This window comes from Silene latifolia, chromosome 1 (genome assembly GCF_048544455.1).
Source record: "Silene latifolia isolate original U9 population chromosome 1, ASM4854445v1, whole genome shotgun sequence".
NCBI lineage: Eukaryota > Viridiplantae > Streptophyta > Magnoliopsida > Caryophyllales > Caryophyllaceae > Silene > Silene latifolia.
This window is the reverse complement of record NC_133526.1, coordinates 39,212,354-39,235,183: the sequence shown is the minus strand read 5'-3', so window position 1 is coordinate 39,235,183 and position 22,830 is coordinate 39,212,354. Positions and strand designations below refer to the sequence as shown.

General features: G+C 37.0%; 2 protein-coding genes across 2 annotated transcripts; both read right to left on the bottom strand.

Annotated features, from left to right (window-relative positions):
• Window positions 1-499: 499 nt before the first annotated feature.
• On the bottom strand, window positions 500-14,932 carry LOC141644339 (uncharacterized). The gene is made up of 8 exons (XM_074453841.1): window positions 14,595-14,932; window positions 13,905-14,424; window positions 13,329-13,668; window positions 11,875-12,798; window positions 2,580-2,867; window positions 2,287-2,548; window positions 2,166-2,170; window positions 500-810 (listed from the first exon to the last, which is right to left on the bottom strand). Exons 1-8 carry the CDS (start codon window positions 14,930-14,932, stop codon window positions 500-502), a joined length of 2,988 nt encoding a protein of 995 aa, XP_074309942.1.
• A 431-nt stretch (window positions 14,933-15,363) lies between these two features.
• Window positions 15,364-15,735, bottom strand: LOC141644331 (cysteine proteinase inhibitor 5-like). The gene has a single exon (XM_074453831.1). The coding sequence runs from the start codon at window positions 15,733-15,735 to the stop codon at window positions 15,364-15,366; it is 372 nt and encodes a 123-aa protein (XP_074309932.1).
• Window positions 15,736-22,830: the final 7,095 nt, after the last annotated feature.

Below are 22,830 nucleotides of genomic sequence, written 5' to 3'. Positions count from 1 at the left end.
ATCGTAGATTATGACGAGAATGGCCGATTCTGAATTCCTGTCTAGGAGTTATGCGCAATTGAGTTTTTTTACAGCGATAAAAAGGGCATGTTGTGCATAAAAATCAAACATGGAGGATATAATGTACACAAACTTACAAAGTTAGGTACTATGTGCAAAATGGAAAAGTTCGAGAATACCACGTAAATTTTCCGTATATTTTATGTGGTATGACTTGATGAGTCCATAGCTAGCCCAGCACCTAGCAATAGTCCCTCATATATATAATCTTCTCATTATGTAATTTAAATTTGTCTAATACGAGTAATACAAATCATTTTATAATATGAATTTCAATATTGTATATCATTCATATTCATATTGAATAATGTAGATAGCTCGTACGACATACATGATACATTCTCAACACATAACACTGAATCGAAGTAACGTGATAGAATAACTAGAAATGAAAAATGTGTAGTATATTGTGAAGTTTTAAAACCATGTTTAAGAGGCCTCAAGGAAGAGCGAAAAACTTCAAGAGCTGCTTAGTCGACCCGTTTTCGAGCACTTCAGTTAAGTAAGTTGCAGCATTACCACCATTTGTCGTTACAGAAATGATTAGCCTATAATGTGTACCACCTACATTTTGAGTATCACCCTGGAAGATCTTCACCAACTCATACCTCGTCGTTTGTTTCTTGTTATATTCCGACACTGCGAATTGAGCTATTTCCTTCACATGAGGATCGTTGATGTTTGTTATAGCATTCCATTGATCGCCGTTGTCGTTGCTATTCAATGATCGAGCATTGATTGTTAAGACACCTGCAAAAACAAGTACAAGAACTAGAGAAACAATGTTTTTTGACATGTTATTATTTTGGATTTTCTAATTATTATGCACTTACATAAATTAATTGAAACTTGATGATGTTTTAATGTTATGAGACGGTCTATTTATATACGTGAAATAGATAGGATAATACAGAAACATATTATCAACAAATCTCATTTATTTGTTTCTCTTTTATCTCCCTCAAGACACCTATATTATTCAATGTACGTAATTTGATATTTCTTGCACAGAATTGTATCGTAAAACATAGGACCGATATATATATTTAGGAACAAATTATTCTAGGATGGAAAATGATGTGCCTGAATCAAATCAGAAAAGTTAATCTTCTATTTCTACATTGGTATATCCAAGAAGATCTCCAGATACATTTTACATTGTACTTTGTATTCTTGGACATATTTGTTGTATTACTTGTACATATTGACGAACTTTAATGGAGATCCCAGTTATCCATTGGGGCAAAATAGTCTAAAACGAGTCCTAAGCCGCTAATTAGTTTCATTTAGAGCATTACTTCAAAAAAGAGTTCCCTTTGTGGAGTACTCGTTAATGGCGAACTACATCAACCAAACGATACAAGTATAATTGATATTTCTAATGACCCCGATTAATTGAATTGGTTTCATTATATAAGTTGGTGAAATAAATTAGAGCATTGCATAATTTATTTTAAAATATGATCACGTACGACGACGTATAACAGTCTCATAATTCTTATATACATATACAACTTCAGTTTTCACATTGATTAAAGGAGTTCGATAAGTAAATATCAACAAAATGACCTTGCAAAATACGGAGTACAAATTTGTAGGGATGTAATAATTGAAATCTTCAAAGGACATTTACCTCCATAAGCTCAATAAGAAATGTTAGAACAATTTTTTTTTCTTTTCAATCCTAGAACTCGAACCCGTAATAACGTTAGAACAATCCCCTAATAGTTGAGTTAAACACTTAAAAAAAGGTCACTAGTGACGGAACATTTAGGACGGTGTAGAAGTCGTTCCCAACCAAAATTTGCAATGGATGAAAACGCTTTTGTGATGGATAAAAAAACACCGATTCACATGATAGAAAATCCGTTTTAATAATAATCAAGTTTAATATCTTATCGAAATGTAGTATATCCTTTTATTTTTATTTTTTCGAGCACAAATATCGTATATCCTTTTATTAATCGGATAATATTTCACTACGAAAATTGAGGTACATGATTAGTGTTATAATGTAATCCTCTGAATGGGTGATTAGCTTGTATTAACTATTTATAATAGGTACAAGATATTATGCGGTTATAAGATATGATACGATATGATACAGTTGCTATATTAAAGGATACAGCAAATAATCTAAATATATATTTACACTAATACAACCCCGCAGTTGGAGCGGGAGGAGACCGGACGCTCAAGCTGGATCGAAAGCGTGTAAAAAGAAACTGTGGGAGCCCTTTGGTAAATATATCAGCGTACTGATATTCAGCAGGAACATAAAGGACTCGGACAACGCCAACTTGAACTTTTTCTCGCACAAAATGTATGTCAAGCTCAATATGCTTTGTGCGCTGATGTTGGACGGGGTTGCCAGCAAGACAAACAGCGGAAATATTATCATAATAAACAAGGGTAGCTCGTAAAATGTGAACCTTAAGTTCAAGCAGTAAATTGCGGAGCCAACTCGTTTCAGCCACAGCATTAGCAACTCCACGATATTCGGCCATAAGCAAGTGTACCTTTCACATAACGCAATAGACGCTTCAAGAAATGAAGATGTGGTTCACGTGGAGCATGCATGAAAAGGCAAACCTGCTGAACTGCATAAGCAATATCGGGTCGGGTAATAGTCAAATACTGGAGAGCCCCAGCCAAGCTGCGATAAAGAGTGGGATCAGAAATAAGTGGGCCGGTAGTGGCACTGAGCTTGGAACCTACATCCACAGGAGTAGTCGTGGGATTGCAGGATGACATTGACGCGCGGCTCAAAATGCTCTCAGCATATTTTCCCTGTGATAAAAATAAGTCTGATCCGTTGCGCGTAACAGTGATGCCGAAAAAATGATTAAGAGTGTTGGAATATGTGTCCTCCCACAATAATGCGATCACAATTGTTGATCATGATGATCACATGTTTAAATCTCATTTTAAAGAATAAAATTGGGAAGTAATATTTTACTGTCAACTGGTCCACACATATCGGTAATGATTGGCTGACTAGAGTTTGACATTACTGTCGTGCGACGGTGGTGATCAGTTGATCCCCTAGGTCATACCTAAAGGGCAACACTCTTAATTGATCAATTAATTGATCGTATAACGTTACGAGTCAATTAAATTATTTAAAATTGACGGACGATTTTGGAAGAAATATTTACGTGTCTCATTGAAATTTGATTAAATGAGATACGGTCTAAGTAATCGAATTGTTTCATTACTCAGATGAAATTATTGTTTAAGGAAACAATTGAAATTGAATGAATTATTATAAATACAAATTATTGTGATTTATAATTGGTAAAATATTTTGGTACAAGTAATTATGAATTACTAAGTCGATTTTTGTATATGACGTATTTTTATTAATACGTTGATTTTTAATATGTTAAAAATACATAACAATTTTATGTGACATGTGACATGTGACATATTGACAAATTGACAAAAATAAAATGGATTCCATTTTACATGTAAACCGAAATTAAGGGAGGATTTAGGATAATATTATGTTTATTATGTGAGTGGTAAGCATAATGATTTCCCTAATTGACTAGCCATGCAAACCTAGTGATCATTGTGAAGAACAACTAGTGCATGCATTGGCTCCCTCTTCTCCCCTCTTCCACCCGGTTTTTGAGAAGAAAAACCACTTTGGTTTTTCTTCTTATTTTACCCATTATACACTACAAATGTAATTAGTGTAGTACAATTCATTTTCATCTAAAATTTGAGTTTTAGAAAGATAAAAACTCTTCCTTCTCTCTAACCGAAATAATAGAGAGTTCCATAATATTTTTGGGTCAATTTTTCCACTAAATTAATATTGTTCTAGTATACATAATATTAATTTGATTAAGAGTTTGCTTTGGGTATTATACTTTGGGAGGGATCCTATACTTGGATCCTAGTTCATCCATTGAGGAAAGCACAAGAACAAGAGAGAAGGAGATCTCTCTTGTGCCCAAATAAACCGAAATACCAATGTAAGATAGAGATTTCTTCTTTAAATTGTTTATTGTTTGCATGCATAAGATCACCAATTAATTTTATGATTAAATTAACATAAAACATATATGAATATGTTGAGTATATAGATCTACTTTTTCTTCAATCGGTATCAAGAGCCATGGTTGTTTGCATGTAAATCGGTTAAAAGTTTTTCCGAGTTATACGATTAACATATAAAACTTGTTTAATTTGTGTTATTATGATATATCACGAAAATAATTATGCATGTTAAAGTTTCTGGTCCTAAAATGTTTTTAGGATATTTTGGTTAATTTATGGATTTGTATTGTTCATATTATATAATAATGGCATTAAAATATGATTTGATGAATAAAATGTCATTTTCGGACTAAAATTAGCTAAACTTCGAATTTTCCATTGATTTTTGGATATGTTATTACATATATTATTTTGAGATGACCTGTAAATTTTCATAATTTTTGGACTTCTTATGCACGAAAAATGGATTTTTCATTATTAAAATCGGATTTAGATGAAAAATAGGTTAATATGAGATAAATTTCGAATCTGGTCATAGAAATTTAGTATTTTGTCACATGCAATGTTACAAGATGTGTGTAAAATAATAGGCTATATTGAAGTCTTTATGCATGATTTATGATTTTTTGAAGAAAAATAGCATAAATAGTGACTTAATTAGTGAAATATTAATAAAACATACTCCATGACTAAGGAAAAACGTCACATGTTGCATTTTATTATCTTTTTCAGATATAAAATTGAAAATTTGATGAATATAATTTTTCTCATGTTTTTATGATTATTTTTGTTAAAACCGATAAACCACAACATTGTTTTTCCGGATAAATTTCGAAATATTTAACCTAATTTTTTGAACATTATGAGTGTCATGGTATTTTTCAAGAATGTTCATGAGTTTAAATTTCAAATTTTGAATTTATTTGAAATCTTGTGATGTATTTGAAGTTTATAGCATTTTTATTATAATTTTAAGTCCATTAATGAACAAATTTTAAAAATATGAGTTAATTATGGTCAAATAATTAGTGAAGACTAAATTTTGAGTCCTAAGAGGTTAGGGTGATTAACTTATGCATAAATATGAATTTATGTAATTTTTGTGATTATAAAACGTTGAATCCCGCAAATCCGTAAAAACCGTGTAATATACGATATTGGCTACTTAAAGGCGATTTAGCATAAAATTGGGCATGTTCTTACATATTATAATGCTGCATTTTCTTTATAATTGTCATAATTTTTATTTTATGTAATTTTTGAATTATGTAATTTTACTTAGTATGGCCTTAGTTTTTAATTGGTATTACCCGAAATGTATGGAAATACCGATTCGGTTGTAATTTATTGTGATCTCGTATCACCGTTTTGTAATTTAATAGATTTATTTTATTTTAGTTACAAATGTATAATAGGAAATTATGTAATTTGTTATGTAATTTTATTTATTTCGGAGTTCCCAAAGACGGATTTCTTCAAGATGGCGATACATAAAGTCGGTGTTACCTCGAGATGTGTGCCACAATCGAAGTTCAAGGGACCAATGGAGTTGGTTTCCGAACATGTAATAGTTAAATAGTTTTTCTATTTTAGGAAGGCCATACTAGGATTTATTTTATGCTTTGCATTTTATTTTATGTCGCATGCATTGCTAAATCGCCATAACTAAAACATGCATTATCTTCTATCGAGTTTATCGACCGTGTCAATTAGAATTATCGTAGTTCACCGCTTTAGTTCACTTAAAATGTGATAGATAATAAATTGACATGACCTCTCGCTAAAATAATTAATTGAGACTTAGCCTTACCAAGTAGTAGAAACCATGAAAACCTATTTCGCGAGGGAGTGCACTCGGCCCTACCGGGGTACAAACCTTGTTACGTAGGGGAAGTGGGTGATGAATGTTTATCCACCGAGTTCATGTTAATGAGGGTTTCATCGGCCATACCGTGCCCAAGTTGATGTGGATTTGGATCATGGACACATTTATTCGAAATTTGGATTGAGCTCAACGGAAGTATTCGTGACCGTAGTCGCATGTGTTCCGGGCTATAGATAATTATTAGAGTAATTTTATCGACCAAGAGTTCTAAAAGTAGAATCGATTAAACGTTAATCCACCGAGTTATATTGATAAAGGATGAATCGGCCCTACCGTGCCTAAGTCGATATGAATTTGGGTCTTGGAATCATTTATCTAAGTTGGGTAGAGGTCACTAGATAAATGCAATAAAACTTGTTTAAATTAGTTTTTACGAGTATTATTATTAAAACGACATTTGTTTTACTCCTTCTATTTTGTTTTGTAGACCACTTCTTTTTCTCATAACAAATGGCTACACCAAACCCAAACGCCACGCCTCTCGCTAATTCATCATGGCTCCGATCCTTTATGGATCGATGTAAACTTGAAAAGAATGGGTCAAATTTCTCCGATTGGGATGCCCAACTCAAATTATCCGCCCAAGGTGACGACAAGCTTCGTTACCTAACCGAGGCCTCTCCACCCGAACCTACTACTAGGTCGACCGCCGCCACTAGGGAAGCATATGAGGCTTACCATAAGGAGTCCGCCGCAATGAAAAATGTGTTGATCTTTGCGATGGAAGCGGATCTCCAAAGGAGAGCCTTTAATATGGGCACCGCTAATGAGATTTACTCCAAGCTTGTGACAATGTTTTCACAAACTCCGCGGATCGTCCAATATGAGGCGGCCGCGGCATTCTTTGATCTCGGCTTCAAAGAGGGCCAAAAGGTTAGCCCTCATGTGCTCAAACTTATGGAGCTAGTCGAGACCTTGAAGATTCAAAAGGTTGAAATCCCCAAAGAACTCATTGTAGATAGGATTCTACACTCCTTATCCAAAGTCAAAGCGTATGTTCAATTCCAGGTGAATTTTAACATGCAAGACAAGGATGTGTCTCTTGAAGAATTGCACAAGTTACTTGTGCAAGCCGAAAGGGACATGGGGTTAAATGTGAACCCACCAAAGGATGTGCTTAACATAAGCACTAAGAGCAAGGGGAAGTTCAAGAAGAATGGGAGGAAGGGTAAGAAACAAGCTCCCACTTTCACCAAAGCTAAGACTTATGAAGCTAGCACTTCAAAAATCAAGAAGGGTCCTCTTGATAAATGTCATTATTGTAATGGTGTTGGACATTGGAAAAGAAATTGTTCCAAATACCTTGGTGATATTAAGGCTGGAAAGATTACTCCAATAGGTAAATGACTATCCTTTCTTTTATGTTTCTATTTCAACTATTTGTGATACAAAGTTGTGATAATGTATCTCCCTTTTTATTGTAAATAGGGCCTCCACCTAGCAAAGACAAAGGAAAAGAAAAGCAAGCTTGAGAAACCATCAAGAAGCTAGGAATAGCTTTCATGGAGCTTCGCTTTTTATTGTCTTATTTTAATTATGTTTTGGATTTTAGAACCTTTAAGTTTCCGTGTTCGACATGGAAAGGTATTTTGGATAATTGGTTGTATTTTGGATAATGGTGGCTTGGTTTGCAACCCAACTCACCCGTTTTATCTTTTTATCCTTGTTCTAAAATTCGTATTCAAATGCTTGCTCTTAGAAACATATGATTATTCACTTAAAGTGATCTAATAGACAACTATAATGATGGGATTCATTATATGTCCACATGCTTAAGGCTTGTGTATGATCATTCATAAAGTAATATTGAGTTTATGAACTCTCTTAAAGGAATGTCAATCACCAAGTACACTTACGAAATCTAAAACTATTAGTCAACCTATGAGATAGTTCTCCTTATACTTCAAAATCATTATTTGTGTCTCATATGCTATCTTTGAATCTCTAGTGTATTTATTCTAAAGATAGAGTGGGAGAAAAATGAGGACACAACTCACACCAAGATAAGTTTGTGTACTTGTGTAAATGAGATCTACGCAAGGAAGAGTGATTTGATAATATACCCAATAGATGAGATCTATGGTCTCAAATAGTTCTATATAACTAAAGAGACCAAGTGAAGTAATCATAAGAGTATGTTCTCAAGATAACTACACGAGGAGACCAAAAGAAAGTTTTGGAACAAGAATGACTAATATAAAGTCTTAACAAGAGTTTTGACTAGTTTATGATAAATTTTGACAAATAGTTTCAACTTTACTTAAGAGCCTAAATGAATCAAAGTAACATCCTAGTAATAAACGAGATTTATGACTAGAGGTTGCAAGGATTGATATACCGATATCCTCATATTGCTAAGTTAAAATCATTACTTAACCACATTATGAAAATGAATTGGTTAAAACTCCTTCTAAAAGGGATATTTTGAAGGACGTATATTAGATATTATTTATATTTAATAAATGACATTGTCACGCATCATTATGACATGAATGTGTTAGAGATTAAAAATCTCTTTCCATAAGGTTAAAAATGAGACCACTTCAAAATAGGTATTTTGAAAGGATATGATGGGAACATATAAGGTTTTATCTCAAACAAAGCAATATATTTCAATTCTTGAAATGTCTCAATTGAGTAGTCAATTGCGTATCAAGTGGGAGTTAGAAATTATCATGTGAAGACATGGAATTTAGTGGGAGTAATCATCTTATATAAGTTTATAACTCATCACTCATTGAAGAATGACGAGCTAATACCTTTCTTCACAGAGGAAGATTTGAGTTTTCAATTCTGGATGAAAATGGACCATGATGAATCCAACTACATCATGAGATGTTGGATAAGTATTGAAAGATACACATCGAATCAACGAGATACGTAGGTTATTCATTTAAATGAAAATGGAATTGCCATTAACAGTCATGGTCGTTCCTTGAACCTAAATATAGTTGATGACATGATTAAAAGTTACTAATGTTTCCGCCATTAGAATAATCATGCACATGTCCAATTATGAATCATATGCATAAGAGCATGATGAATCATTGGTAAGCCATAGTAGAAACGTCATGAATTCTCAAGAAGAATTCGATGAGCGATTTCGGTGTTTGACAGAATACTCTGTTATGTGTCAAGAGGTTGCACATATTATAGAAAATCCGAACACACGTAAAGATTTATGAAAATCCTAAACTTTTCAAGCCAAAAGGAGAAATAGGAAGTTTGGAAAGATACGTAGTTGAATAAGAAGTTGCTCAAAACTAATCTTTCCTAAATATGCTAGGACTAATGAGAAGTGCTAGGCTAATCATCTTGACAAATTGTTGCAAGACTCTACAAAACATATACCTAGTGCATTGTGTGTGGATGGAGTACTTGATCAGTACAAGTTATATCATTCACCACAAATTCGTTCGTTATGTGATAATCGATAAGGAAGTTCTTTCAAGATAAAGAACTGAAACCAAGGTCGGGAACCTTGATGTGTACTTGGTAAGGTTCATGCTATGAGTGATAACATGAATGTAAAGGATAATACGATTAAGAAGTTTGAACACATGGACACGTAACATGTTAAACTTCTATTGCAATCAACAAGTGTTTACACACTTACGATATGCATCACAAGGTTGTAATATGGTATTGACTACCCGAGTGTGATGTCGACATTTGTCGTTTGAGTTATTATTAACTCACCTTATACTTTGTTACATCCAACGGGTTGTAGAGACAATTGAACCCCGTTTAAGTGAACACGGATTAGTATTGTATTTGCCCATAGTTACTTACATGAGGTGACGTCTCGAAGTGACTAGAGTGTGATGCGATTGATGGCAAGTTCAAGTGCCATAGAGTCATATGAGAATGACTAGTCGATCACATAAGCGGACTGTTAGGAACATTTTTGTCGGGCCTTATGACCGCTTATAGAGTTCTGGCAAATTTATATAGCCTGATCGTGGCGAGAGCTGCTATAGTATTCTAATGAGTCAATTCTTTTGACTAAAGACTATTCATCTAAGATGGCACAGTTTCAGATTAACTTTGATTTGTGTTACTACGACCTTCGTAAATGGGGTCAAATGGGCATATTTTGGGTTATGATGGTTGTGGCTAGTCGAAGGGAATGAGTGCGATAGAAATTGTCCACCCCTAGTCAGGGTTATAACAATATCTCAGGGCCACTCGAGGAGTAATGAACTGGAAATGCGTGGCCACGCTCGGAATATATCCATGGTGGATAAATCCGGTCAATCAGTTATTCTCCAGATCGAGGAAACCACTCTCGATATGATCACTTGCAAGTACGACCTGAAAGACACCTTGCATTGAGTGGGAGATAGTAATAGGACAAGAGAATTGGTGACGCACACTTGTCGAGGACAAGTGGGAGATTGTTGGAATATGTGTCCTCCGACAATAATGCGATCACAACTGTTGATCATGATGATCACATGTTTAAATCTCATTTTAAAGAATAAAATTGGGAAGTAATATTTTACTGTAAACTGGTCCACACATATCGGTAATGATTGGCGACTAGAGTCGACATTCGTCGTGCGGCAGTGGTGATCGATTGATCCCCTAGGTCATACCTAAAGGGCAACACTCTTAATTGATCAATTAATTGATCGTATAACGTTACGAGTCAATTAAATTATTTAAAATTGACGGACGATTTTGGAAGAAATATTTACGTGTCTCATTGAAATTTGATTAAATGAGATACGGTCTAAGTAATCGAATTGTTTCATTACTCAGATGAAATTATTTTTTAAGGAAACAATTGAAATTGAATGAATTATTATAAATACAAATTATTGTGATTTATAATTGGTAAAATATTTTGGTACAAGTAATTATGAATTACTAAGTCGATTTTTGTATATGACGTATTTTTATTAATACGTTGATTTTTAATATGTTAAAAATACATAACAATTTTATGTGACATGTGACATGTGACATATTGACAAATTGACAAAAATAAAATGGATTCCATTTTACATGTAAACCGAAATTAAGGGAGGATTTAGGATAATATTATGTTTATTATGTGAGTGGTAAGCATAATGATTTCCCTAATTGACTAGCCATGCAAACCTAGTGATCATTGTGAAGAACAACTAGTGCATGCATTGGCTCCCTCTTCTCCCCTCTTCCACCCGGTTTTTGAGAAGAAAAACCACTTTGGTTTTTCTTCTTATTTTACCCATTATACAATACAAATGTAATTAGTGTACTACAATTCATTTTCATCTAAAATTTGAGTTTTAGAAAGATAAAAACTCTTCCTTCTCTTCCTTCTCTCTAACCGAAATAATAGAGAGTTCCATAATATTTTTGGGTCAATTTTTCCACTAAATTAATATTGTTCTAGTATACATAATATTAATTTGATTAAGAGTTTGTTTTGGGTATTATACTTTGGGAGGGTTCCTATACTTTGATCCTAGTTCATCCATTGAGGAAAGCACAAGAACAAGAGAGAAGGAGATCTCTCTTGTGCCCAAATAAACCGAAATACCAATGTAAGATAGAGATTTCTTCTTTAAATTGTTTATAGTTTGCATGCATAAGATCACCAATTAATTTTATGATTAAATTAACATAAAACATATATGAATATGTTGAGTATATAGATCTACTTTTCCTTCAAAGAGGGCCCAAGTCTGTCATAGCAAACTACTGCGATAAAGAGGCAAGAATACGCTGCAAGAGTATCGAACTAGAAGCAGTTAAAATGATATCATCCACATATAAAAGAATGTATGCCATGTCGGGACCAGAATGATAAATAAATAACGATGTATCGCACACACTGCTTCGAAAACCCTACGATGTGACAAAGGTAGCAAAACGTTGAAACCAGACACGCGGGGCTTGTTTTAGCCCGTATAAGGACTTTCGCAAGCGACAGACATGAGATGGGGCAGATTTATCAAAAAAACCCGGTGGTTGATGCATATAAACTATCTCAGCTAAATCACCGTGTAAAAAAGCATTTTTAACATTAAGCTGATGAATGGGCCAAGAACGAGAAACAACCAAGCTAAGAACAGTACGAATAGTCGTCGGTTTGACAACCGGACTAAAAGTCTCATCACAATCCACGCCTACCTGTTGATATTTCCCATTAACCACAAGGCGAGCTTTGTAACGCTGTAACGAACCATCGCTATGAAATTTGTGGCGATATAACCAGAGGCAACGAATCACATTAGCATCAATAGGGCGTGGCACCAAATCCCAAGTGTTATTTTCCTTAAGTGCACGAAATTCGTCCTGCATAGCAATAGTCCAATTCGGGTCACAGAGAGCCTCGGTGGGGGATTTGGGTAAAGGTGAGATGGGAGGGGGAGGGGCTGCCATGAAGGATTTCGGTTTGAAAATTCCGTTCATAGCACGGGTGGACATCTGATGTGGGCGAGAGAGGTGAGGGAGAGGTGGAGGAGGCGGTGGCGACTGTGTTGGAGAGGTGTTAGGTGGAACGGGTGGAGTATTTGGCTGGATATGAGAGGTAGGCCTAATGGGTGATGTGGGGCTGTTCGTAGGAGGAGGAGAGGAAGGTGGGGTACTGGTGGGTTGGGTAGGCTGGGTGGGCTGGGTAAGTTGGGTGGTTTGGGTGGGTTGCGGTGGTTGTAGGTGGGGCGTGGGTGAGGTAATGGTTTGGTAGGTAAGAGGATTATGGGAGTCCTCAAGGAAGGAATAGGACCCAGGTTCCTTAGTGGAGGTCTCCGAAAATGGGAATATCGATTCATCAAAGGTGACATGACGAGAAATGTATACTTTACCCGTGTACAAGTCTAGACACCTATATCCACGTTGTTGAGGTGGATAACCTAAGAATACACACCTAATGGAACGGGAGGCAAGTTTGTGTGGTCTAGTGGCGAAGAGATTAGGATAACATGTGCAACCAAAAACTCGTAAGTGATAATATGACGGATTTTTGAGGAAAAGAGCGGAAGTTGGTGAGCGATTTTGTAGAATTTTAGTAGGAAGAATATTGTGTAGATTGGTGGCGGCATGAAGGGCATCAACCTAATAAATTGGAGGAACAGAAGCATGATAAAGTAGAGCTAAAATAATTTCATTTACTCGTTGGATCATGCGCTCAGCTTTACCATTTTGGGAGGATGTTTGAGGACAAGAAAATCTAAAGACAAGACCGTGGTTATGAGCATGATTTTTGAAAAGAGTATTATCGAATTCTCATCCTAAGTCACATTGAAAACACTTTATTTTACGTTGAAATTAAGTATAAACGTAATTGGGTGAATTTAGCACACTTCGGATTTGGCAGTTAAAGGATACACCCAAACAAAAAGAGAAAAATCATCAATTAAAATAAGATAGTATTTGTAGCTACTTTTACTCAAAACAGGGCTAGTCCACAAATCAACATGGATGATGTCAAAAGGAGCAATACTAGCAGAAGTAGAATCATGAAACGGCAAACGTCTGTGTTTACTTATTTGACACGAACGATAAAGACTCGAACTAGACTCTTTATTGCAATGAATAAAAGACTGACTCCGGATATGGTCAAGAACAGTAGGCCTCGGGTGACCCAAACGCCGCCGCCAGAAATCAGGAGCAGTTGTGAGAAGACCGTGACCATGACTAGACTTTGTGGAGGACGTAGAAGACTCAGATGACACGGGATAAAGCTTGACAGTACTGTCACTCCTCAAGATCGCAGTCCCATTCTGAACAAAAAAACCAAACGGGTCAAATTCAACCGACACATTGTAATTTTTTGTAAATTGTCGGACAGATATAAGGTTTTTAATGATGTTAGGTGTATAAATTACGTTATTAAGGTAAACAGTGCGGTCTTTGGCGGGTAATGTAGAGATTCCCGATCCTCGAACAGGTATACTATTACCATTGTCAACTAAAATAGAACGAATATTACTTGCACTAGAGGAAGAATTTAACGTACCTGCGTCGGATATAAGATGAGATGATGCACCCATGTCATGTACCATAAACCATCATTCGGATTTTGCAGCGTCATAGCCTGAAAAGCTTGGCCGAGGTCAGTTGGTTGAGGGGCCTCGGTCTCTCTCATATGCGCTTGGCCATAGTTTCTGTTCATTTTCGACGGGGGCCGCGTAGGCCATTGTTGCCAAGGCTGGACCCACCCAGGCTTAGTAGGGTAAGGACAGGGCAGTGGGGTCCAGGGATACGGCCAGGGGCCTGGTGAGGGCCACGAAACAGTAGGAGCACTGGTTGGAACACCGTTTGCAGATGCGGTGGAATCAGACCGTGGCTTATTGTTGCGATTATCACGAATGAGAATTATTTGAATTGTAATTCGGATTGTAGTTGGGATTGTAATTATTACCTTTGTAATTAAGGGGCGAGTCTGGGTTTGAGGCTGCTGGGACCTATCACTCCACCCCGACGAATCTGATGATGGATTTGGGTTTGACGCAACCAGGGCTTCCGATGGTTCATCCCTGGCAGTTTGACGATGCAACTCCAGTTCAAGAATGCTCCTTGCCGTCTCGAAATTTGGCAAGGTTTGATTAATATTGGAGGCGACGGTGTCATATGACGATGGAAGACCGCAAACGAGTTGTAGACCAATCGTTGATCATTCACAGCGGCACCGACGTCCTTCCTTTACCCAGCAAGATCTCGCAAACGCTGACAATACGCCTCAAGGGAAGGCATACTGACGAGTTTAAGATTATTAAACCCATGCTCTAAGGCGGCAGCGCGTGCCCCTTTATTATTCAGAAAAATATTTTCGACACGTTTCCATGCCTCATACGCCGTTGATTCGTCTTCAAGCACCCGAGGGAGAAGGTCATCACTCAAGGTCCCATAAATCCATTGTAGGACATAAGCATCAATCTCACACCAATCACCATAGTTTTCAGCATCAGGAGCAGGTGGTTTTGTGCCGTTAATATGATCTAAAACTTTGTAGCCTTTGGTGTGGAGCGTGAACAGGCAACCCATGACGCATAGGTGACCTTCGTACCATCAAGAACACGAATTTTATGTTGGATGTTGGAGACAGTAAAACGGGGTGCAAGGGAGGCTTAGGGGACGGAGTAGTGTCGAGTTTATCACCCATCGAGACGGATGTGGAAGGCTGGGGGAAGGCAGCTGTGGGGTCTGTCGAAACAGAGAAAACGAAGAGATGAAGACTAGGGTTTTAATTATCGTAACCTAGCTGATACCATGTTATAATGTAATCCCATGAATGGGTGATTAGCTTATATTAACTATTTATAATAGGTACAAGATATTATGCGGTTACAAGATATGATATGATATGATATGATATGATATGATATGATATGATATGATATGATATGATATGATATGATAGAGTTGCTATATTAAAGGATACAACAAATAATCTAAAGATATATTTACACTAATAATTAGTTATCAGGAAAAAAGCTAATAAGAGTCCTAGACGAGTCATCATCTTGGACGAACACTCCATAATCATAATTATTACCCTCAGTTTCGACGATAATGTAAAGATGATACTTGACGCCATCTTGATATTGAATTTCACCCTTTACGACCTTCACCAGTTTAAACGACTTGCTCATCGTATGGTCGTATTCGGACACTGCGAATTGAGCAACCTCCACGATTTTGAGATCAGTGACGTCCTTGGTTTGTGCCCATCCACCAGACAGATCATTAGTTGCGGCCTTAGACACACGAGCGTCCGTGTTTGAGACACAGACAAGGATGAACACAAGAACTAGAGAAACTAAGACGATAGTTGCGGAACCCTGCATTTTCATATCTTTGTACCGGGCAAGTGTACAATAGTTGATAATCGATCGATATTTTGGAGTTGAGAGGAGGTGTATTTATAGCGTAGGATAAGGAAGTCACCCAAAAAAAAAAGGTGCGTGATTTTAATATTGATGGGATTTAAACTCAGGTTATGAATGAGTACTATCTTTGATAAGATCACCAACTAAACTAGTTTAAACTCAGGTTATGAATGAGTATTACCTCTCATAAGATCACCAACTAAACTAGTTGATACTAGTAATATAAGTGGGGCACAAGTACACAACATTAAAAACTCCATATTGGTGCCACCATCTCGCATGCATTCTTAATTGAAGGGGTTCTACTTACCCTATGTGAGAAGGTGGCGCCCAATTTGAGTGCCACCCGGTGGCGCGCCATATTAATAAATTTGGGCGATTTTCTTACACAAATAATTCACTGCATATGGTTCTTTTGAAAATAATTGTCACCGTATGTATACGCTCGTATAGTTATTGTAATATTGAACAATCAATACTTAGTAATTCAGTATTTATTTATTGAAAAATTCTTGAGTTCTCTGAAATACTTGAGTAATAGTCTGGGGTTATTTATTTCTATATATGCCTTATTAATAACCCCATATATAGTTTGGGGTTATTTATTTCCATCTTCAAAAGAAATTTATTTCCATATATGCCTTATTAATAAATTTGGGCGCTTTTCTTACACAAATAATTCAGTGTATATGGTGCTTTTTAAAATCACAAAAAATTTAGAGAGACGGTCTAGCGTTATTGAGAGACCTCTCACATGATAGTGCGAGGGACCCATGGATATTCTTTTTTTCCCTGTTATGTCTTCCACTAAATTAGTGGGAGACGGTCTCTCATGAGATCTACTGAAAAAAAAAAATTTCGCCGTTTGTATACACTCATATAGTTGTTGTAATATTGAATAATCAATACTTAGTAGTTAGTAATTCAGTATTTATTTATTGAAAAATTCTTGTGTTTTCTAGAAGGACCGTACTCTTTACACCTAAGGGCTTATTTTGATTGGGGGGTTGGGGGGGGGGGTGGAAAAAATAAGGGAGTAATAGCTTGGGGTTATTTTAGTGAGTTTGGTATAAGGGCGATTATTCATCTAGGCAACTTATTACTCTCGTCTAGGAGTAATGTATTAACCACCCTACCCACGGGTAATTATTATTGGAGTGATCCATTACTCCCTATATTGAACAAATATGAAAACATAATGCACTAATTACACTTTTACCAAATCCAAGAATAGATTACCCCGGTAATAATTCTCTTAGTATTCCAAACTTGAAAATAAGGAACATATTACTTTCTGGATTAAATCCCTCGGTGATTATTTCACTTAAAACATTACCCTACTAATTGTTTCCTTCATTCCAGATGAGCCCTAAGACTTTACAATATTTGATTTGGTGGATTACTTTTAGGTATAAGGAGGGCGGTCTTTCCGAAGAAAAAAGGAAATTTTCATCTATTTAAGAGTCTAGATGATGGCTACAAACGACCAACACGCAAAGAATAATAAATAATACTGTAGTCTTGTTATACTAACGATTGTTGTTTTGTTTTATTTTAACAATTGTCAACGAACTTTGATTTCTAACAACGCATATCCTTTCATTAAAGAAATGATCTTTGGCTACAAAAATTGAAATACATACTAGTTACCACCACCAGGAAAAAAGCTTATAAGCATCTTAAATGACTTAATTACTTGGACGAACGTTCCATAATCGTAAGTATTACCGTCTGCCTCGACGACAATATAAAGATGATACTTAACGTCCTTTTGAACTTGCTGAATTTCACCTTTAACCACCTTCACCAGCTCAAATGAACTGCCAAACTTACGATCGTATTCAGACACCGCGAATCGAGCAATCTCAACGATTTTGGGGTCGGTGACGTTCTTTACGGGTTCCCATCCACCAGATTGCCGTCAATGACGGCGTAATGAGCATCTATATTTGGGACACCGGCAAGGATGAACACAAGAACTAGAGAAACTAAGACAACGGCTGAGGAACCGTGCATTTTCATGTCTTTGTTTCTTTGCAATTAATTGTACAATAGGTTGTGAATTTATGATGGATCTTTTAGACTTGAGAATTGGTGTATTTATAGATTAAAATCAGTTTATGAGATAACTAGCCTAAGATAATAGTAATAGTAATAGTAATAGTAATAGTAATAATAGTAATAATAATAATAATAATAATAATAATAATAATAATAATAATAATAATAATAATAATAATAATAATAATAATAATAATAATAATAATAATAATAATAATAATAATTTTTTAGAGAGGAGAGAGGAGAGGGAACGTGCGATTGTGCGATCAGGCTACCTCACTGTTTTCTGCCGTCACCCTAGTCTGCCATCACTATCATCCCTTCAACGCCGCTGGTCTCGCCACTGCTCATCACCGGCCTTCTTGTCAACAGTCGTGGTTCAGTGTTGAGTGGGGTTTCTATCGCTGCTGGGGATTGCGGGTGATTTTCTGTTAGGGCATCGGATTTTACGGACTTACAGCCACCGTTGACGGCCAACCTCCACCCACATCGACTTTTAGACCTCACGTCGCCAGTCAGGGGTGTTTGTCGTTGGTTGTTTGAGCGGTGGTGCTGCTGTTTGTGGGGGTTTTCGTGTGGCGGCTGTTTTCGAGGGTCATTGTCGCCTCCTTGCGGTTAGTGTTCCCCTGCGCCACCACCCATTGGCCTTTAGACCTCAAGTCGTTGGTCAAGGTTGTGGTGGCTGACGGCCCTACCATCTGTTTCCCTCCGGTGAGTTCTTGGCTGTTTCGTTTTATTTTTCTTTTCGCGTATTAGAGGTCTGTTTTCTTTACTGTTTCTGCTGCGTGTTTGCTGCTGGTGGTGACTTTGGTGTTTGCTGGTGCTATAATCGGCCACTGTCTGCCACTGCTACCTAGTTGTGGTTGTGGTTTGTGGTGGGTGTTGCGGTTTTCTAGTGCCGTGTGATAGGGTTGCTTGGGGTGGGTTGTTAACCATCACGGGAGTAGGTGGTGTGTTGGTGGTCAACTTCACCGGGAGTGGGTCTTCCCTCATTTTGCTCGAGCGGTTGCCTGTGTGGTGGTTTTCGTGCGGGTGTTTGTTTTGGTGGCTATATTGGTTTTTGTGCAGGTGGTGTGCGGGGTTTTTTCTTCCTTCATGTCCGAGCTTGTGCGATACCATTGTCCGTTTTCTTGTCTTCATGAGTGTCCGAATGGGTTTGGTAGAGGGCTTACTAAGGCTGCCTGGCAGAAATATTTTCAGGACCGACATTGTCATGATGGTGCGTTGGACCTTACGCGTCAGACTCTTACTGATAGTTTGACTGTTTATTCCAATGCCGAGAGTACTTTGAGACGGATGGGGCTCTGGTTGTGTGGGGTGAGTTTTATGACCCGTACCACTCGTGCTAGATGTCGACATAGTCGGGGTGATATTGTGCTGCCTCCGGAGCGTGTTGATGGCCTCTACAGTTTTCATATTTATGGTATTCCGAGACTTTTGGCTCCCTCTACTTCGGTTTCTTCTGATGATGGTGTTGAGCTTGTTTAGTGGTCTATATCTTCTCTTGATTGTTTATTGTCTTTGGGCCTCCGCATCGTAAAATCTATTCCTCCTAAGTGTCGTTTTGGGTTTGCTCGGGCTTTAAAAGGAGCTCTAGATGATGTGGCTGGTTCCCCTAGTGATCTCTCCCACTGGATTCGTTTACTTGTTTTACCACTGTGTCTGCTTAAGACTTTCGCTCCTCGGAGTAATGTTGAGTGTAGGACTGCTATTCGGCGCCAGCGTCAGGAGGAGAGTATTGCCAGGGCTATCCTTGCTTGGGGGGTACCTTGGGGGGGAGGGGAGTTGCAGCTGTTACAGGAGTGTTTTGATGAGGGTCCATGTGGAGGATCTGGATTTGGGTGAGCTTAACCTCCGTCAATGTCGGCGGAAGATTTCTGATGGTCATTATACTACTGCTGTTCGGGTGCTTTCTTCCTCTGGGGTCACCCCCTACTCCGATGCCACTCTTGTGGCCTTGCGTGAGAAGCATCCTCTCCCCCCCACCTCCTTCATTGCCTCCTTTGTCTGGGGATCATCATCCTCTGGTTGCCTCTGAGTCAGTGGTTTTGGATATGATTCGGAGTTTCCCTCGTGGTACTTCTTGTGGGAGGGATGGTTTTCGTGCCCAGCACCTTATGGATTGTTTGAGTGGCGCTGCTGTGGCTATCTCTGAAGAGTTGATCACTTCTATTACTAGGGTGGTTAATCTTTTTCTTGAGGATCGGTGACCTCTTACTTTGGGAGAGTACATTGCCAGCGCCCCTCTCACGCCGCTTGTTAAACCAGGTGGTGGGGTCCGTCCTATTGCTGTTGGCACTGTCTGGAGACGGCTTGTCTCTAAGGTTGGTGCTTTTATGGTGGGCCCTTCTTTGTCGTCTTATTTTGCTGGTTTACAGTTTGGGGTGGGTGTGTCCGGTGGAGGAGAGGCTATCTTACATGCCTTGAATCGACTCATTGAGGCTCGGGGTGCTGAGGTGGGACTTTCCATGTTGCTGGTTGATTTCCAGAATGCTTTCAACCTTGTTGATCGTACGACCATGCTTTAGGAAGTCCGCCGACGTTTCCCGTTGGGTGGAGTTTTCTTATTCCAGCCCTGCCCGTCTTTTTTATGGGGAGCATTGCTTGTGGTCTTATCAGGGTGTTGTTGGATCTAGTGTCCTCCACAGTTAGTGTGATAACGTATATAAATCTCTTATAGGTTCACAGGGTATACTTAGTATTTTATCAGTTGATTAACGTTTACTAATAACGGTTGGCTTGCTAAAAGTTTGACGTTATTATCATACTGATGGCGGTGATCAACTGGTCCCTAAAAGTCACACCTAAAGGATGTGTTTGAGAGATGTGATTATATGAAAATATAATCACATTGATGCCTTATAAGACTAAAAGGTTAGTCCATGTATTTGACTAAAAGGTTAGTCAATGTGATGATGAGTCGATTATTTAATACAATTAAATAATATCAGCTGAGACGAATTAATTGTTAATTCGTAAATTAAATATAAACTGTTATATTTAATTAATGTATACAATGTTAGCTTAAACGAATTAAGATGTTAATTCGTAATTAAATATAAACGGTTATATTTAAGGGTTATTTAATGAGAATACTCTAATCTATGGAGGTGCTTCTCAAAATACTCCAAACTATATTTTAACTACCAATAAAATCAACAATTACATCTCTTCTCTATGAATAGAATCAATGTTTTTATAACTTGTTGTAGCAGGTAAATATGAGCACCCTTTACCCTTTTATCAATCTTCATCTTCCTCCTTTATTCCATTAACCCCTTCCACTGTACTTTTTTTTTCAAACCATTTAGAGAGTCATTACATAATCCAAAAATCAGATATTCAATTAAAATCAAACAATTCCCCTAAGGGACTCCAAGATCGGTTTTAGACATAATGTACTCTTTTTTTTTCTAGGGAAAGAATGTACTCTTTTCACTTTCCTAGACTAGATTTTTTCAGTAATTTTGACTCTTAAGTTTTGCATACTTTCTCGCTTTTTATTTGTTTTTCAGATTTATTTTGATTAACTTCTTTGTCTTATCAACTTCATGATCGATTATCTGTTTTGTTATTAACCTGGTATTGCATGAAATCAGGTGAATCTAATTAGCAACTGATTAATAGGTTCATGCTGATTTGGGATTGAAAATCTAATCAACTGTTGAGTGGGTTAGCCTTGTTTAATTTGTGATGTGAATTGGTAATTGTCATCAGCATTTGTTTCTAATAGCGACACTATCCATGGGACTCCACATTCATAAACTAAAATTAGCTTTTTGTTTGTTTTTTATGTTAGTAATTGAAACCATTGTTAAATTTTGATTACAAGTTAAAACGATCATGTTTCGGAGTTTTAAACATGGTCTAGTCATGTGTGTCTTTGCAAATGATATCTGATTGATGAATGATACCAGAACCTCCATAGAAATTGAAATTGAAGTTCAAATTGGATGATACAGAACGCCAAATACCCAGAAAGACAAAGAGGTAAGGAAAGGATTAAAAGAGGGGTTAAAACTTAAACACAAAAAAGGTGTAAAAGAATTGTTCACCTGTTTAGCAGGTAGTCGGTCAACAAATTCTAATATAAGTGAAGGGGTATAATTGTTGGTTTTATTGGTAGTTAAAATAAAGTCTGGAGTATTTTGAGAAGCACCCCATTAGTTCAGAGTATTCTCATTAAATAATCCTATATTTAATTAGCATTTTATAAATATGCGATATTTATAGTTAATGTATATATTATACGAAATTGTCATAATAAATGATGACAGACCGGTATTAATAAATCGACTACAAACTGTTGTGTGTGGACTTATTAATACGTGACGACATAAATGACAATTGATAATAATACACATTTTATACAATATGATAACAACCTAAAATAAGAAGATTTTCCCCTTATTTTGGTTGTTACACGGTTTAAGGAAAAAAAATAAGAAAAAATCTTCCCCCTTTTTTCCTCCTTTTGCACGGTTATAATAGGAGAGAGGGAGGATCATTTTCTTTCTAATTTTTTCCTAATACACTCTCATCACAAAAAACCCTAAAAATAATTAGGAATTAGGGTTCTCTTTCTAGCTAGAAATAGGCATTTCTCGGAGTATCTTGGGTGCAACGATTAGGAGAATATCGATCTCGATATTTGTTCTTAGCCAAATTGCTAGGACCGGAGGTTCATTCTAATCTCTATTCTTTTGTTTATACATATCGTTTATGACTCGTAATTTCATATTTCATAATTTCGTTATAATCTGAATTTTTCTTGATGAAATATACCGATATTTCTAACAGGTGTCCAGCAGGGTGATCCTTTGGGTCCGTTGCTTTTCGCTTTGGTTTTGCATCTCTTAGTCTGCAAAATCCGGGACACTTTTGACCTCACTATGCAGGCATGGTACTTGGATGATGGCACCATTGTGGAGGATACTTTGGAGGTGGGGTGTTACAGTTTTGGGTGGACCTGTCAGTACTTGCCCTGGTTTT